This window comes from Macrotis lagotis, chromosome 3 (genome assembly GCF_037893015.1).
Source record: "Macrotis lagotis isolate mMagLag1 chromosome 3, bilby.v1.9.chrom.fasta, whole genome shotgun sequence".
NCBI lineage: Eukaryota > Metazoa > Chordata > Mammalia > Peramelemorphia > Peramelidae > Macrotis > Macrotis lagotis.
In genome coordinates, this window is record NC_133660.1 from 225,165,638 (window position 1) to 225,182,799 (window position 17,162).

Sequence of the window (17,162 nt, forward strand, 5' to 3'; positions counted from 1 at the left end):
GCATTATTTTCTTATCAAAAAATATGCTGAGCAACTATCTTTACTATAAACCATACCATAGGTATAAATTTCATAGCTTAAAGAAAATATGCTAGTATGGTCAATAGTACAATAGAAATATTTACTAAATGGCAAAGAACTGGACATTGAGGGAATGTCCATCAACTGAAGAATGACCAAACAAGTTGTGGTATATGATTGTGATTGAAAACTATTGTGCTATAAGTAATGACAAGCAGGATGCTTTCAAAAAAACCTGGAAAGACTTACATGAACTGATGCAAAGTGAAGTGAGCAGAACCAGGAGACCACTGTATACAGTAACAGCAGTATTATACGATGATCAACTGTGAATGACTTAGCTATTCTCAGCAATACAATGATCTAAGACAATTCCAAAGGACTTAGGATGAAAAATGCTATCCGCCTCCAGAGAAAGAACTGATGGAGTCTGAATGCAGATCGAAGCAAACTTTTTGTTTTACTTTCTTTATTTTTCTTGGTTTATTTGGGTTTTTTTGGTCTGTGTTTTCTTTCACAACATGACTAATATGGAAATATGTTTTGCATGACTGCACATGTATAACCTAAAAAAAAAGAAAGAAAAGAATATATTGTACAGGAGTGATGCTTATGAGTATTTTATGAGTGCTTGGTTTTTTATTTCTTGAATATAAATCATATTTTCCAGCATAAAAAAAACTATCCACTAAAGCCATCCTCTGACATCTCAACATGTTATGGAAGTGATTTGGAGTTAGAGAAGACTATATATAAACAGAGCTCCCAAATGGTCCTGGAAATACACAGAATCTTTTGCAAGAGCTAGCCTTGCTAAGTATAGAAAGGCTCATCACTGGGCAGCTGGCCACAAGGGGATACATTTTTGAAGGTCTCAGGAATCATTAAACACCCACTTGAAGGCATGAGTGAGAGAGGGCATCAATAATGATGAAATCTTAAGTGTTTGAAACATTGAAGCATAAATAGCCATAAATGCTATATGGCTTGATGGCAAAAATGGACCCTCATTTCTCTTACAGTCTTTGTAATTTTCTATTCCATTGCCATCTCTGTTCCGAGACCCTGATCTTAAGCTAAATACTGAATCCTGTTGGAGCCAATGTGATGATAGCTACCATAGCAAATTGATGGTTTGCTTATTGTTTAAATTCTGAGTACTATGGATTACAATAGCATATAGAATTGATTCACTGATATAAACAAATGCTTCCAGAGTTTCAATATTTAACTGTTCTACAGTTCTAGGCAAACTCCTTGATGGAGGAGGTTGCACTTTTCTAACTCTATTCATTCTCATAGGCTTGAATGGATGTTGGTCACCATCTACTTAAATCCATCTCTCCCTTTATTTTTAGGTGTCGCCTTCCCTCCCCTCATCCAATTTTCTTCAAATGTTTTTCTAGCCTTGAATATATCTCTATCTTTCAATAAATTTGTGGAGAACTGTACTCCCTCTATTAGACAATAAGCTCTAGGAGGGCAGGCACCATGTCCTTTTTCATCTTGGCATTCCCAGATCATGCCATGTTTTACACACAGCAGACTCCTAAATATTTATTAAATTGAAATAATTTTCCATTTAATTTTGTCCTTCAGTTAAAAAAATCTACCTAGAAAATAAAGGACAAAATAAACTCACCTTACTCATCTTTCCCTACCTCTCTTAGTATTCTTATGCCTCCTTATGGAGGAGAAAATGACAGAGAGATAAGAGTTAAGCAATCTTCATTTACTGTAAGATGTATAATCTGAAAAAAAAAAATTCTAAAATAACCTGCTTGAAGAGAGGAAATGATAAACAGGGAGTGCCAGGGAAATGATCTTACTCTATCAGACATACCCTTAAGTCCAAGATCAGGTAAGACTACCTCTCTCTTGTGGGACACAGGTTAAGACACAGGCAGGAAAAATCCTATTATGCACTCCATCCCAAACCTCTCTGTTCTACACAGGTGTAATAATGCTAAAACTTATTCACCTTCCCTGTTCTCTCTTCCCTTTTCCAGCTATTCCTCCCTCAGTCACATCATTTAGATGGAGTTCAAGTGTGGTGCCAAACTCTATGAGCTCTGGTTAGGAAATGCCCTTTTGGAATCCATCACAGTAAATCAATTAATAAAAGTTGCAACTCCAAACTAAAGAATTATGTGGAAATGCTGGTTGACTATATTTTTTCTACTATATTCACAGACAACTCCATTACATATGAAATATTTAGAGAATCTTATTTTAGATAAATGCAAATCTTCAAGCAAGCCTTACTATCTCTGCCTTGGGATCTGCTCTGCAGGGGTCATCTTCTTTCTCTACCTCACATAAGAGTGTCCTTAGGGTGCTTCTAGCTGCTCAACTTTATGAAATCTGACAACACCTCAATGAAGAAAAGGCAGAAAACACTGTTCTTTTATAATCGAGGAAATTTAAGAAAGGTCATGAAGCACCCCTTTGTTTTGCATATTTCCATGGTAGGCAATAGTATAGCAACAGAATATTCAATTGACAATGCTATCTCTAAGATTTTATTGAAAATTACTTTAGATTTGTAATCTAATAATTATGAGCTATAAATGATAAAATAAATGGATCTCATTTTCAGCCTACTGTTACTGTAATGATCTATAGACATGGGTTTAAAATGGGCTTACCAAAAAAGTTAACATACATGACCACCAGGAAGAAAATCCCTCTCAACTTTACCCTACTGCCTTTCCACCTAAGAAATAGGTCCAGAACTAGAGTCTGACTGCTCCAGGGCTAAAGTAAACCCTGCAATAAAGAATTCAGGAACTGACAACTCCTCTGCAGAAACCTCTTTGGGATATACAGATTGGTTACAAATGATGCCAAAGAGCATGTCTTGAAAATAAACAGTAGTCCCATGGAATAGAGAATGATATCTCAGACATGGGAAAATGCAATGAATGCTTGCAAATAATGAAACCATTTTTGAAAATTCTGTCACAAAATTTAGTTTTTTGTTTGTAAAGGAAAAACTTGAAGGAATACTAGCTCAGAGTTGAGAGGCAAAGTATGTTATAAACATCATAGAAACATGAAATGCTATGATGATAAAGATAATGCAAAATACCTTTTTGTTATGTTTTAAGAAATGAAATCCAAGAGCAAGCTTCTTGTAGGCATCTCCAAAGTTTTCATTCCATTCTGTAATAGCTTTGAGTGCAGCTTTCTTCAGTTTCTGGGCTACTTCTTTTGGGGGTGGAAGAGGCTGCTCGTAGTCTGTTTCTACTGTGAGTTCCAGGAATTCTTGGAAGTTGGAAATAATTAGTGTCCGAAATTGATGTGACCTGGTAAAGAGCTCATTCACAATCTGAAAAGCTGAGAAACGTATCTCAGCATGTTCTTGATTCAATTGAGTCATAAGTAAATGGTAGGCATGACTGATGTGCTCCTCTGAAGATCTGTTGAAATATTAACAATCCTTAGCCAGAAAAGCCTGAAATATAATTTGGTTTAGTATTTTCTCCTAATTTTAAGACTTATTTATATAGAAATAGAATATAACTTTAAGCTAATAGCTCAAGATAAATCCCCACATCAATCAATAAGTTTACAACTTTTAGATGTTTCTAACTGGATTCCTAGGCTGAAACTGTGTTCTTTTCACACATTCCTAATATTTCTAAGGAAAGAAACTTTCTTTAAATGATGAGAAAATTATCATTCTTTGGTACTTCAGACACAGAGCAAGAAGGGTTATATTCTAGAGTTACAAACTAGAAATCTTAACCACAATGCCAGAGAAAGCAGGGTAAGAAATCCTTTTAAAGAGTCATCCAGGGGCAGTTAGGTGATGCAGTGGATAGAGCACCGGCCCTGGAGTCAGGAGTACCTGAGTTCAAATCCATCCTCAGACACTTAATAATTACCTAGCTGTGTGACCTTGGGCAAGCCACTTCACCCCATTTGCCTTGGAAAAACTAAAAAAACAAAAACAAGAGTCATCCAGGGGAGGTTAGGTGATGCAATGGATAGAGCACCAGCCCTGGAGTCAGGAGGACCTGAGTTCAAATCTGACCTCAGACACTTAATAATTACCTAGCTATGTGGCCTTGGGCAAGCCACTTAAACCCATTGCCTTGTAAAAACTAAAAAACAAAAAAAAGTCATCCAACAGGTACTTAAATTCATCTGGAAATAAAGATTTTTAAAGAAAAAAGAATAGCAAAATCTCAGAAGAAACAAAATTTCAAGTATACCAAAGGTTAATGGAAATATACACAGAAGGTAAAAGCCACAAAGTGGAGTCAAAGATAGTAACAAGGACATGTATGTTTGGGGAAGGATGGATTAATCATGGATTATGAATGAGAACAAAGAGATAGAGGACACTGGTACCCTCCAATTGTTAAAAGAACCAAGGAATGCCTCCAGCATCTTGGCTGATTCTTCTGTGAACAATTTACAGAAATAAATGGTTGAGAATTACCCAATATGCAAAGGAATTAGAACAGTTGTGATCTATGAAGGAAAACTAAGTAAATAACAAAGTTCCCTTTAAAGAGAAAGCCCAAAAGAAACCCATTTTATTAACTACATTAGAACACTAATACCTTGTAAAAAGAATTTGATTTCACTTCCCACCCCCACCATCTTTCTTGCTTCCTAATTTTTGACCCAGAAAATGAGATGAAGATTGGAAGTCACCCTTGTGGGAAAAAGAGAGAAGACAGATGGAGATAAGTGTGGTTAGAAGTAGGCCATAAATGGAATAGGAGATGGCTGTCTAAAGGGAAAGTCACAGGATGACAGATTTTCCCACTGCTGCACAAATGATCCCATTCCTTCCTGTCTTCTCCAGCAGATTGCCCCCTCTATCATCCCTACTCTTTCACTTATCTTCAGTCTCTCTCTATATGCTGGTTTATTTACTACTACTTACAAACATGCTCATGTCTCCCCTCTCCTCATCTCTCCTCCCTTCTGAGGCTAAACTCCTTGAAAAGACTTCCTTTCAGGGGTAGCTAGGTGGTGCAGTGGATAAAACACCAGCCCTGGAGTCAGGAGTACCTGGGTTCAAATTCGGTCTCAGACACTTAATAATTACCTAGCTGTGTGGTCTTGGGCAAGCCACTTAACCCCATCTGCCTTGCAAAAAAAAAAAAAACCTAAAAAAAAAAAAGACTTCCTTTCCATTTCCTTTCCTCTCACCTTCTCTTAATTCTCTGCAATCTGGCTTCTAATCTTGTCATTCTTCTGAAACTGATTTTTTTAAGGTTGCTATATGTTCAAATCCAATGGCCTTTTCTCAGTACTCATTCTCCCTGAATCACTGTCCCTTTTGATCATCTTCATTTCAATATTCTCTTCTTACTAGGATTTTGTGATACTGCTCTCTCCTGGTTCTCCTACCTGTCTGACCATCCCTCAGTCTTCTTTCTGGTTATTGATCTTTACCTTTTAAGTCATGCCTGATAATGGTGAGGAGTCTCCAGGGCTATGTGTTTGGCCCTCTTCTCCTATACTGTATCACTTAATGATTTTTGTCAATTCCCATGAATTCAATGATCTATGCTAATGATTCTCAGAACTATGTATCCTATCCTAACTTTTTCCCTAATCCTCAGACTAGTATCTCCAACTGCATACTAGCTATGTTGATCTAGCTGTCTCTGTAGAGCTCTTGAATTCAACATGTCCAAAACTGAATTCATTATCTTTCCTCCTGATCCCCCCTTCTTCCAAACTTGCCTGTTACTGTAAAAGGTACCACCATTCTCCCAGTCACCCAAGTCCACAATGTGTTCTTCATTCGCAGCTCGTCAATCTCTCACTGCCTTCACCCCCATATCAACTTGTTACCAGGTCTGTCAATTTTACCTTTGCAACATCTTTTTTTTTTAATGCTTCCACTATAGTGGCTACCTGTGGCCTCCAGGATCAAATATAAAAAACTGAATTTGGCATTCAAATGTCATAGTCTTCTGTCTTTTCAATCTTCTCACATACTGAGATCCAGTCACCTTGGCCTCCCTGCTATTCCTTGCAAAAGACACTCTAACTCTTGATGCCAGCATTTCCACTGACTGTTTCCCATGCCTAGAAACTGCTTCTTCCTTATCTCTCCCTTCTAGAATCCCAGTTTCCTTCAGCCTTCTACCAGAAACCTTTCTTGATCTCCCTCAGTACTGTCAGTGTCTTATCTGCACAGAGTTATCTTCATGTTGCCTCTCCCCTGTTGGACAGTGAGCTCCTGGAGAGCAGGGACTCTCTCTTACCTCTCTTTTTATCCCTAGTGGCACCCAGTAGACACCCTGAACCCTACTTTCCATGACTCCCCAATCCCAGGACATACTTGCAGATTTTCTTCATTTCCTTCATTTTTTCAGGATCCAGTTGTGGTTCTCCTGAAGTGGTGAGTTCCTCCACTAACTGAGAAAGTTTTTGATCCATATCTGGAAAACTGCAACAAAGAGACACTAAATTGTGACGTGATCCTTTTAAGAAAAAATTACTGAAAATTCATCTGGGAAATGAGCAGAAACAGGAGAACACTGTACATCCTAACAGCAATATTGCATGATAATCAAATATGAGGGCCTGAGCTCCTCTCAGCAGTTCAGTGACCAAGGACAATTCTAAAAGGATGATGACATACCATCCACATCCAGAGAAAGAACTGTGGAGTCTGAATACAGACCAAAGAAGACTATGTTCACTTTTTAAAATTTGTTTTCTGTCGTTTCTCTCTCATGTTTTTTTTTTCCACTTTAGTTCTGATTCTTCTTTCACAACATGATTAATATGAAAACATGTTAAACACAACTGCACATGTACAATCTAGATCAGATTATTCACTTCCATGAGAAGGGGGAGTAAACAGAGGGTAGTAGAAAAATGTGAAACTCAAAAACTTGCAAAAGGTTGCATGTTGAAAAACTATCTTTGCATGTAAATGAAAAAAAAATAAAAACTTTGTTTAAAAAATGAATGTTGCAAACTATCTTCACAAGTAAAGAAAAAAATACTATTGTTAAGCTTGAAAAAATTCTTCTGGGAGTCTGCTCCATGGAAAAGTAGAAAAGTTTAAGGTTTTCAGTGATTAAAGACTCACCTTTGAGTTTGAGAAGAGGAAAAATTAAATTTCAATTTGACTTGGAGACTCCCTCTGATTTAAGCTATTTGCCCAGTTCTATATGTGACTCTTTTAAATCCCTCCAGCTGTGAAACAAGACTATACCAGATCCCAAGGGTGCTATGAGGATTAATGCTTACAAAGAATTCGGAAGGTACAAAGTACTTAACTATTATTCTGTTCTCACAACACTCATTTTATCTGTTCTGAAAACAAGTACATATTGGAAAAACCTATAAAGGAAAAAATAATAAAAATCCCCTAACAAACAGGTTTTTATTAGCTGCTAGTGATATCATATATCCCCCAAGGCATAGTGCAAGATGGTGCACATACATCTGGAGAAGCAATTTTGGAAAGGAATATACAACACAGTACATCTCCCCAGACACCCCTTAGCAGATGGCAGGCCATTTCTGATAAACAGTGATATCCCATTGCTTTCTACAGTTTCTGTCTTATGCCAGTCCCATAATGAACTGGTAACACTGAATTTAACAATGACTTTGAGCTGTTGGGTAGGTGCAAAGAAAGCCATGACAACAAAAATTTTTTTAAAAATGGAAACAGCCTATATGGCTAATGACTGAGAAATGATGAAATCAACTATAGCATATCAATGCAATGGATTATTATTGCACCATCAAAGAACAAATATGAAGACTATAAATGAATATGGAAAGATATCTGAAGTGATACAGAGTAAAGAAAGCAGTCAGAACAAACATACAGCCTATATAAAAAGTAACGGCAACAAAATCTGGAAAATACATTTACACGAAAGAGAATAGAAGCAAATAAGATGAAGGAAATTATTATTATAATAATTTTTCCTAGCTAAGATTCTTAATAGGCCAATACATGTTGTTATTGTGAATCAATGCACAAAAAAACAATAAGAAGAAGTCGAACAAGAGGAGAAAGAGTAAGAAGAGAAAGAAGAAAGAGAAGAAAAAAAAGGAGAAAGAAGGAAGAGGGAGAAGAGAAGAAGAAGGAGAAGAGTTAGGAGGCTCCAATTTGATAGGTTCAGTCAGGATATATTACTGGGGATGTGGAGAAAGAGGAAGCATAGTCCTAAGCTGCCAGTCTAAGCAGCATACATTAAGCCTATTTTCCTACAATAAAATAGGCTTTGAACCAAATGAGTTATTTACAACTGTATATTGATTTAATGAAGAAATGATATCAATTTCAAGTATGGGTTCTCAGTCAGAGCTGCTGTTTTGGGAAATGCCTTATCAACTGTTTGAGGGCACCACTGAAAAGATTTCAAACAATGCTACAGATTCTTGACAGTTAGATAGCTTGTGAAGCAATGAGAATAAAGTATTCAGAAAGGAAGATGAGGTCAGATATGTGTTATATACACTGTCTGAAATCTTGTAGCCTTTCCAGATCCTCAAAGAGATACCTGGAAAGGAGAGCTACTAGGGAATTAGTGATAAATCATTCTCTAAGCAGGTTTTGTAGGCTAAGATTATGTCCTTCATAGAGAAAACAGGGTACAGTCTAGATCACATATATAGAAAATACTGGTCAGTATTCCATGCAAGAGAGGCAGGAGTTCAACCCAGGGAAGAGGCTCTCTTTCAAAAGTTCTAAAGAGGCGACTGGATTACTATGGTTATTTTCAGGAGGACATGGCCTTGTAGTATTCTTTGATACCTGGCTAGAAAATATCCTGGCGGGGCGGCTAGGTGGCACAGTGGATAGAGTACTGGCGCTGGAGTCAGGAGGACCTGAGTTCAAATCCGACCTCAAACACTTAATAATTACCTAGCTGTGTGACCTTGGGGAAGCCACTTAACCACATTTGCCTTGCAAAAACCTAAAAGAAAAAAAATCTCAACTTTTTCACCTGAAAAATGAGATTGAATTAGATGACTTTTGAGGTCATTTCCAGTACTAAAGTTCTTTAAAATGTATGGTTCTATGAAATTAGACAAATCCTTTCCCTTCCCTGAGCCCAAATATCAACAACTAGAAGAGAAAGAGATAGAACTAAATCATCTGGGCCCTCCAAGTCTCTGATTGGACAAGATACAACATTCCCATACATAGTAATAGGATATATTTGGCTGTCATGATGAGGAATTCCTTCCCATTAGAGTGAGATAATATATTCTCAGTCTCCAATTTCAACTCAAAACAGTTATACAAAGAAACCATATTACAAATGGTGGTTACTTGAGTTCCCAGGTTATTTTCTGTTTGCAGCGGTATCAGTGCCATGCTTATGTGTATGTGTGTTTTGTATACACATACACACATACATATATGAACAGGCACACACTCTGATATGCATTGGCTTTGTAATCCTGGACAAATCAATTCCTCTAAATCATCTAGACCTTACTATATGCTAGGAAGAGCCAGGTTTGGATTCAGAAAGACTCTTCTTCCTGAATTGAAATCGAGCCCTAGCCATGTGACCTGCTTGCCTCAGTTTCCTCATCTGTAAAATGAACCAGAGAAAGAAATGACAAACCACTCCAGTATCGTCAGAGAGTTGGACACAGCTGAAAAACCAATATTCCAGGTGCTGAGCCTTTAAGGAAAAGGCTAAGATACAGAAGTTGTCAAAGGGAACTGTTGGTCTTTGAGTATGTTTTTAAGTACCTACTCCGTGCCAGCACTGATGCTAAAAGCTGGGGATACAAAAAAAAAGAAGCAAAAGCCTGAAGGAGTCCCCAATCCAAGGAAACAACGGCGTCCAAACCCAAGGTTCTAGGGTGCAGTGAAGTGGACCAGCTTTCACTGGTGGAGGGAGGGGCCTCACTGGCGATTTTCTATAGCACAGATCCAGCCCCCGTCTTCTTCTTGTAACCCGTGTTGTCCGGAGTCTGGAACCCCAGGACATGTAGCTGTTTCAAGAGGCTGGCATACGGAGAAACAGGTGGGGGGCATTAGAACTAAAATAGAGGACACGGGGCTTTTCCAAACCAAGGGGACTGCAGAGTTGAAGAAAGGGCCACTTGCAACGGAGCTGGAAAGAGCACGGAGAGGACACGGCCAGGACGGGGAGGAGGCCCGAGGCCGGGAGACCAGTGGGGAGGGCCCTCTGGGCCAGGAGGCGGAGGATGCCAGGTGCCCGGGCAAGGGCAGCGCCGGGCTGGCTGCTCCAGCGGGCGCCCATGCCGAGGGCCGCCCTCTTAGACATCACCCCAGGCCCGGCCAGCGGCACAGCCTCTCCGGGCCTGGGGCTGCCGGCAGGGGGATTCGAACTCGGGCCTTCTCGGACAGAGGGGAACCTGCCCTGGGCGCATTCGCGCCCCTTGCCGCCCCCCCCACGGGGACGCACACCTGCGAGCCCCCCGGAGCGATCCTCAAAAAGGGGCGCAGCCGGCCCGGCTCCGCCGGGCCCCATCGGCACCCCCAGGCCTCCCGCCTTCTTCCCCCACCCCTACTTTACCTAGGTCAAAGGTCAAGGCCAATGGCGCCCCCTCCAGAAGGTCAGACCGGGCCCATCACCCCGGCACCGCAGCACCCACCCGTGGAGCCGGCCGCGACACCGGTGGCAAGACCACAGCCGCCGCCGCCGCGCCCCCTCCTTGGCCACGCCTCCCGGAAGTCGCTCCTGTCCAACCCGTCCTACCCCCGCGAGGGCGCGACCTAGGCCGCGGCCAACCCTTACGTCATGGTTCCCTTCGGGCCTGACCATTGGCTAAACGGGGCAGAGGGGGTGGGCTCAAGGTGGAGGAGGGGGCGGGGCCGTCTAGCATAAAAGGGGGGGGCAGGAAAGAGGCGACCGGAGAGCGGTGCAGTGACGCAGCACGTCCTTTGCGTGCAACGTAAGAAGGCGCGAGACGTTCTACTGGGAGGTCTGGAGATAAAGCAAAAACGGGACGGGCGGGCCCACCAGGCCTTAAAGAGACAGTGCGCTAAGCTGGCCCCCGGCGTCCCTCCCTCGGGCCGGCCCAGCCGCAAGCTGCCCTCTGCGCCCGCGGGAGCCAGAGGCAAAGGAGAAGCGAAGAGTTCTTAGAAAGCCTTCAGGACTGCGTGATGGTGTCCCAAAGGCAGCGCCTGGAGCCAGGGCTGCCTGCTCCCGAGCTCAGCGGGGCGCCTGCTGGGCCCACCTGCGCCTAGACGGCCGAGGACGGGCGCCGGGCCCTGCTGCGAAAGGGGAAAGACAAGGGGAGGGGGAGGAGGAAGAGGGGAGGAGGAGGAGGAAGAGGGGAGGAGGAGGAGGAAGAGGGGAGGAGAGGGGAGGAGGAGGAGGAAGAGAGGAGGAGGAGGAAGAGGGGAGGAGGAGGAGAGGAGGAAGAGGAGAAGGAGGAGGAAGAGGGGAGGAGGGGGAGGAAGAGGAGGAGGAGGAAGAGGAGGAGAAGGAGGAGGAAGAGGGGAGGAGGAGGAGGAGGAAGAGGATAAAGAGATACAAAGATGGATATATTTGTATCTGTATATACACACACATAGTTTTGCAAACCTTAAATAGTTATTTAATATCAATTATTATTACCATTGATGTCAACAGATAACTGCTGAATACCATATCACTAACAACAGAGAAAAGCTAGGTTCTGGACATGACACTGATAGGGATCCCTACAAAGGGGCAAGTTTTCTGTGGCAGGTGCCATTTGAGTTGAGCTTTAAAGGCTAATTGAAAAAAAAAGTGTATACCAAACATGAGGAACTGTGTGAGCAAGTGTGTTCCAAAGACAGCTGTGCAATTTGTTAAATTAGAAAGTAGTGATGGAGAGTTACCACCTGACTCTGGGGGGCTTAGAATACAAAGGAGGTGATACAAAGGCAAAGGAAATAAAACAGTCCTGGGGAGGCAATAGAAAACTTGTGCCAGGTCCCTGTCTTCTAACTGCACAATTATCCAGATCTTAGAAGTACAGATGGAGTCTTTATCATTCCTTGCTGACTGAAAATTATAGTCTTTGGGAAAAGAAAAAAGTGTAAATTTGGAAAGTGTAAAGCTGATGAAGAATTTAGTATATGAGAAAAAAATTTGAATTTCTGTGTCTTAATTTAAAATGTAGAAATGACAGACTCCTAGTCTGGGATGGAGAGTGACTAACTTAGTGAAAGTAAAAATAATCTCTTAGAAATAGCTTTATCAGACCTCAAACTAAGTCATAAAATAGTCATTGTCAAACTATGTAAACTAATTTAAAAAACTGAAAAGCAATTCAATGGAATAACAACCTACTAAGTAAGAACAAAACGTAATGAAGAGAAGTAGGTATGATGAACCAAATATTCTTAGAGAAATTCTTGGGCAAGAGTGGGTAAGGTTTCTATTTGACAAGAACTGCACAGGAATACTAAAAAGAAGATTAGTAGAGATTAGATTTAGACCAAGGTATTACATAACATTGCACAACAAATTTAAATTTGATTAAACATCACATAAAAAATCAGAAAAAACAGATCATGTACACTTTATAACTACACCTAAGAACTGAATTCTTTGTATTCGGTTCTGTTTATTTGTTTTTGGTGGGGCAATAAGGAGTGATTTTCCCAAGATCTCAGAGCTAGGAAGAATCAAGTATCTGAGATCACGTTTGAATTCAGGTCCTCCTGACCCCAGGCTGGAGTTCTGTTTACTGTGCAACCTAACTGGCTCCTAAGAGAAATTCTTAACAAGGGATAAACATTATTACCAAAGATTTTTAAGATAATTTTGAATAAATGAAAATAATTTTTAAACTTGTGTAATTTAGTTCATACAAAAATTTTGATGCCAGTTCCTGTTTCTTTTCTCATAGCACTAATTTAATTCATGAAATTGAAGTTTTTTCATGAAGAAAATTACTACAATAAGAAGGGAAGAGGAATATATGACTAAAAGCTGAAAATTCCCCCTAACAGATACGTGGATGAAGGATAAACAGTTCTCAAAAGGAAATTGGAAACTACTGACAGTCTTAAGAAAAAAATACTCTAGTTACTCATAAAAAGAGAAATAAAGATCAAAATAACTGCAATTTCACCTCATACTCACCAAATTGGCAAAGATGGCAAAAAGATGAGAATACTTTATGTGGGAGATGTAGAAATACAGGCACACTAATGTGCTGTTGGTGGAACTGTAAATTGGTCCACCCATGCTGGAAAGCAATATGAAAAGAGAATGATTAAAAGACCAAAACTCTTTGACCTAGAAATTTCATTGCTATAATGTACTACAAGAAGATAAAGGAGAAAATAAGGGACAGAATATAGCATCATTTTTTTTGTAGTAACAAACTGTAAACAAAGTTTCCCATTAATTGGTGAATAGCTAAAAAAAACACAAATTTAAACAACAGCAAAAAAAAATTGAAACTGGCTGCTGTGAAATTATAAGGACCAGTCTTAAACCCAAGGTACCTCTCCTGTTTCTTTGTAGAGATGGAAGATTACAGATGTGGAACACTCCATATAAAATCAGACTCTTATAAGGGTTAGCTTTGCTGAAGTTTCTCTCTTTCCTCTCCTCACCCTCCCTAATTTTATATAGCAGATGGCTCTCTGGCAGGAGGGAGGAATTTATTGGGAAATGTAGGTCATTCAATAAAGAGATCAGTGTTCCTGGATCTCAAAGTACATGAAAGGGAGTAAGGTGTAAGAAGACTGGGGGGGAAAAAAAGAAAAGGTTATAAAGGGCTTTGAATGCCAGATGATTTTATATTTCATCCTGGAAGTAACAAGAAGGCCCAGGATAATTGTCTGAATGTCTGGTTTGCATTTTAGGAAGATCAACTTGACAACTGAGAGGTGGATGGATTTAAGTGGGGGAAGACTTGAGGCAAGGAGACCAACCAACAGCTGTAAAAATTGACCAAGCGTGAGGTGTGTCCAACAAGAAAAGCTCAGAGGGAGGGAATATATAAGAAATTTTATAAAGATAGAAATAACAGAATTTGACAACTGAATGAATATGGAAGGTGAGAGAGAGTAAGGCATTGAACAGGGCAACAATCAGGCACAATTTGGGGGTATCTGCAACAGAGAATGCTATCTGTATCCTGAGAAAGAATTGTGGAGTTTGAACAAAAACCAGACTATTAGCTTTAATTTATTTTTTATTCTTTTTAGGTTTTTGCAAGGCAAATGGGGTTAAGTGGCTTGCCCAAGGCCACACAGATAGGTAATCATTAAGGGTCTGAGATCACATTTGAACCCAGGTACTCCTGCCTCCAAGGCTGGTGCTTAATCCACTACGCCACCTAGCTGCCCTTATTACCTTTAACTTAAAAAAAAAAATGTTGTCTTATGCAATTTTGTTATATCTCATACTTTGTTTCTTCCTTAAGGATATGATTTCTCTCTCATCAGATCAACTTAGATCAATGCATATCATGGAAACAATGTAAAGACTAACAAACTTCCTTCTGTGGGGGGGAGTGAAGCAAGATTAGGGGAAAAATTGTAAAATTCAAAATAAATAAAATCTTTCTTAAAAAAAAAAAAGAAGGGGCAGCTAGGTGGTGTAGTGGATTAAGCACCAGCCTTGGAGGCAGGAGTACCTGGGTTCAAATGTGATCTCAGACCCTTAATGATTACCTATCTGTGTGGCCTTGGGCAAGCCACTTAACCCCATTTGCCTTGCAAAAACCTAAAAAAAAAAAAAAAAAAAGATAGGGGCGGCTAGGTGGCACAATGGATAGAGCACGGGCCCTGGAGTCAGGAGTCCCTGAGTTCAAATCCAGCCTCAAACATTTAATAATTACCTAGCTGTATGGCCTTGGGCAAGCCACTTAACCCCATTGCCTTGCAAAAAAATAAATAAATAAAGATAATACCTAGACTGGGAGATGAAAGAATGATAGCATTCTCAACAGTAAAAGATGTTAGATGAGGAGGGTTGGGGGGGGGGGGAGAATATTGAGTTCCAGTTTTGCATATGTTGAGTTTGATGTCTAATGGACATTTTAAGTCTTAATAAATCTTGATTACAACTTTTCTTAATTGATATTTTGTTTTTCCAATTACATGCTATGGTAGTTTTTCAACATTCATCTATTTACAAATTTATAAGTTACACATTTTTCTACTACCCTACCTTTCCTCCACTCTCCCCTTGGTGCAAACAGTCTGTTAACAGTTGTATATATATTTTTTTGTTCAACATATTTACATATTAGTCATTTTGTGTAAGAGGAATTATGACTAAGGGAAAGCAAAAGAAATCATGAGATAGGAAGAAAACGAGAAATTTTTTTAAAAAGTAAACATTGTATACATTCAGTTTCTGTGAATTTTTTCTTTCTCCTTTGGATGTGAATGGCATTATCTATAACAAGTCTCTCAGGGTTGACCTAGATCTCTGAAACTAAGAGGAGCTGTATCCATTAAGATTGATCAACTCACAGTGTTCCTGTTAAGGTGCACAATGTTATTCTCTTGGTTTTGCACCCTTTGCTTAGCATCAGATCTTGCAATTTTTTAAAAATTTTATTTTTTTTCCAACTATATGCAATGGTAGCTTTTAACCAATTTTTTTTTTGGACAGGGTCCTGAGTTTACATTTTACTCCCTCCCTTCCTTCCCCCCTCCCCCTGACAAAAAGCAATCTGATACAGGTTCTACATTTATGTAACCATACTAAACATAGATTCATATTGTGAGAGAACCAACAGACATGTAATTCTTTCCATGCTTCTCTAAAGTCTGACCACTCATGATTTCTTAAAGAAAATAGTACTCCATAACATTCATAACTTGTTCAGCCTTAATTACATCTTTGTTAATTGACTGACATCTAGTTCAAGATGTGTCATTGGCAGTTAGAGATGCAAGACTGGAGGTTAGGAGAGAAGTTTGGCTTGGATAAGTAAATCTGAGAATCATCATCAAAGAGATGATGAGATCAAAACAGTATAGAAGGAGAAGAGTCATGGGGGGACTTCTACAGTTGATAAGTGTGACCTGGATGAAGATGTAGCAAAGTAGATATGTAAAGATGGGAAGGAAAACAAAAAGAAAGTTTGCCACAAGAACTCAGAGAGGAAAGTATCAAGAAGAAAGTGACTTATCACAAAGGCTGCAGAGAGGTCAAGAAGGATGATGTAATGGGAAAACAAAAGATATCAATTTTATTTTTTGTCATGTAAAAAAAGGACATATATCAGATTATGTACTTTTGGTAAGTACAGCTAATGGGAGAATTCTTAACCAAACAAGGATCAGAGGCAGTATTAAAACGAAATATAAATCATATTAATTGTATACAATTTTAAAAAGCTTTTTCACAAATAATTAAGATTTAATAAGAAAAATTGAAAGGAGAAGAAAATATCTGCATTAAATGTCGCTTATAAAACACAAACCTACAAAACATATTGGAATTGACACACAAAGAGCCATTAACAGAATATCTAGCACATAAAGTCTTAATAAATGCTTGTGGTTTGCCTACTAGTTGACCTTTGCTTAGTAAATGAGTTGGAAAATGATATAAATTTTTTTTATTTTTTTCAGCTTTGGGTTTTTGATTTAATTAAGTTCTGAACTTCCTCCCCCCCCCACCCTGCATTTAGAAAAGACCACCATTTTTCACAGATGTTCTCTCTCTCTCTCTCTCTCTCTCTCTCTCTCTCTCTCTCTCTCTCTCTCTCTCTCTCTCTCTCTCTACTTCTTTCTCAGGAGATGGATTGCATCTTCCTTCAAAGGATATCATTTGTAGTTGATTTGAGTATTTATAATAGAATAACTTAGCCATTCACAGTTATTCTTGAAACAATATTATTGTTACTGTATACAGTGTTCTCTGGATTCTGCTCGTTTCACTCTTCATTCTTTCATGCAAGTCTTTCCATGTTTTTCTAAAATCAACCTGTTCATCAGTTCTTACAGTACAGTAGTATTCCATCATGATCATATACCACAGCTTGTTTAGCCATAATGAATATCCCCTCAATTTTCAGATCTTTGCCACAATAGAGAACTGCTATAAATATCTATAAATATTTTAGAACATATAGATTCTTTTCCTTTTCCCCTGATCACCTTTTAAAACAGTCCTAATAGTGGTATTGCTGATTTAAAGGACACAAATTTTCATAACATTTGCAGTATTATTCCAGATTGCTCTTCAAAATTGTTG

At 39.3% G+C, this 17,162-nt stretch overlaps 1 protein-coding gene across 4 annotated transcripts in view; it reads right to left on the minus strand.

The window, feature by feature from the left end:
- Nucleotides 1-10,671, minus strand: part of UVSSA (UV stimulated scaffold protein A) — a 110,184-nt gene extending 99,513 nt beyond the window's left edge. For all 4 annotated transcript variants that reach the window (XM_074229965.1, XM_074229962.1, XM_074229963.1 and 1 more), the window contains exons 1-3: nucleotides 10,530-10,671; nucleotides 6,338-6,445; nucleotides 3,113-3,443 (exon numbers count right to left, since the gene is read on the minus strand). In XM_074229965.1, coding sequence (XP_074086066.1) covers nucleotides 3,113-3,443; nucleotides 6,338-6,435 — 429 coding nt within the window. In that variant the 5' untranslated portion in view covers nucleotides 6,436-6,445; nucleotides 10,530-10,671. The remainder of the gene's footprint in view (nucleotides 1-3,112; nucleotides 3,444-6,337; nucleotides 6,446-10,529) is intronic.
- Between the last annotated feature and the right edge of the window lie 6,491 nt (nucleotides 10,672-17,162).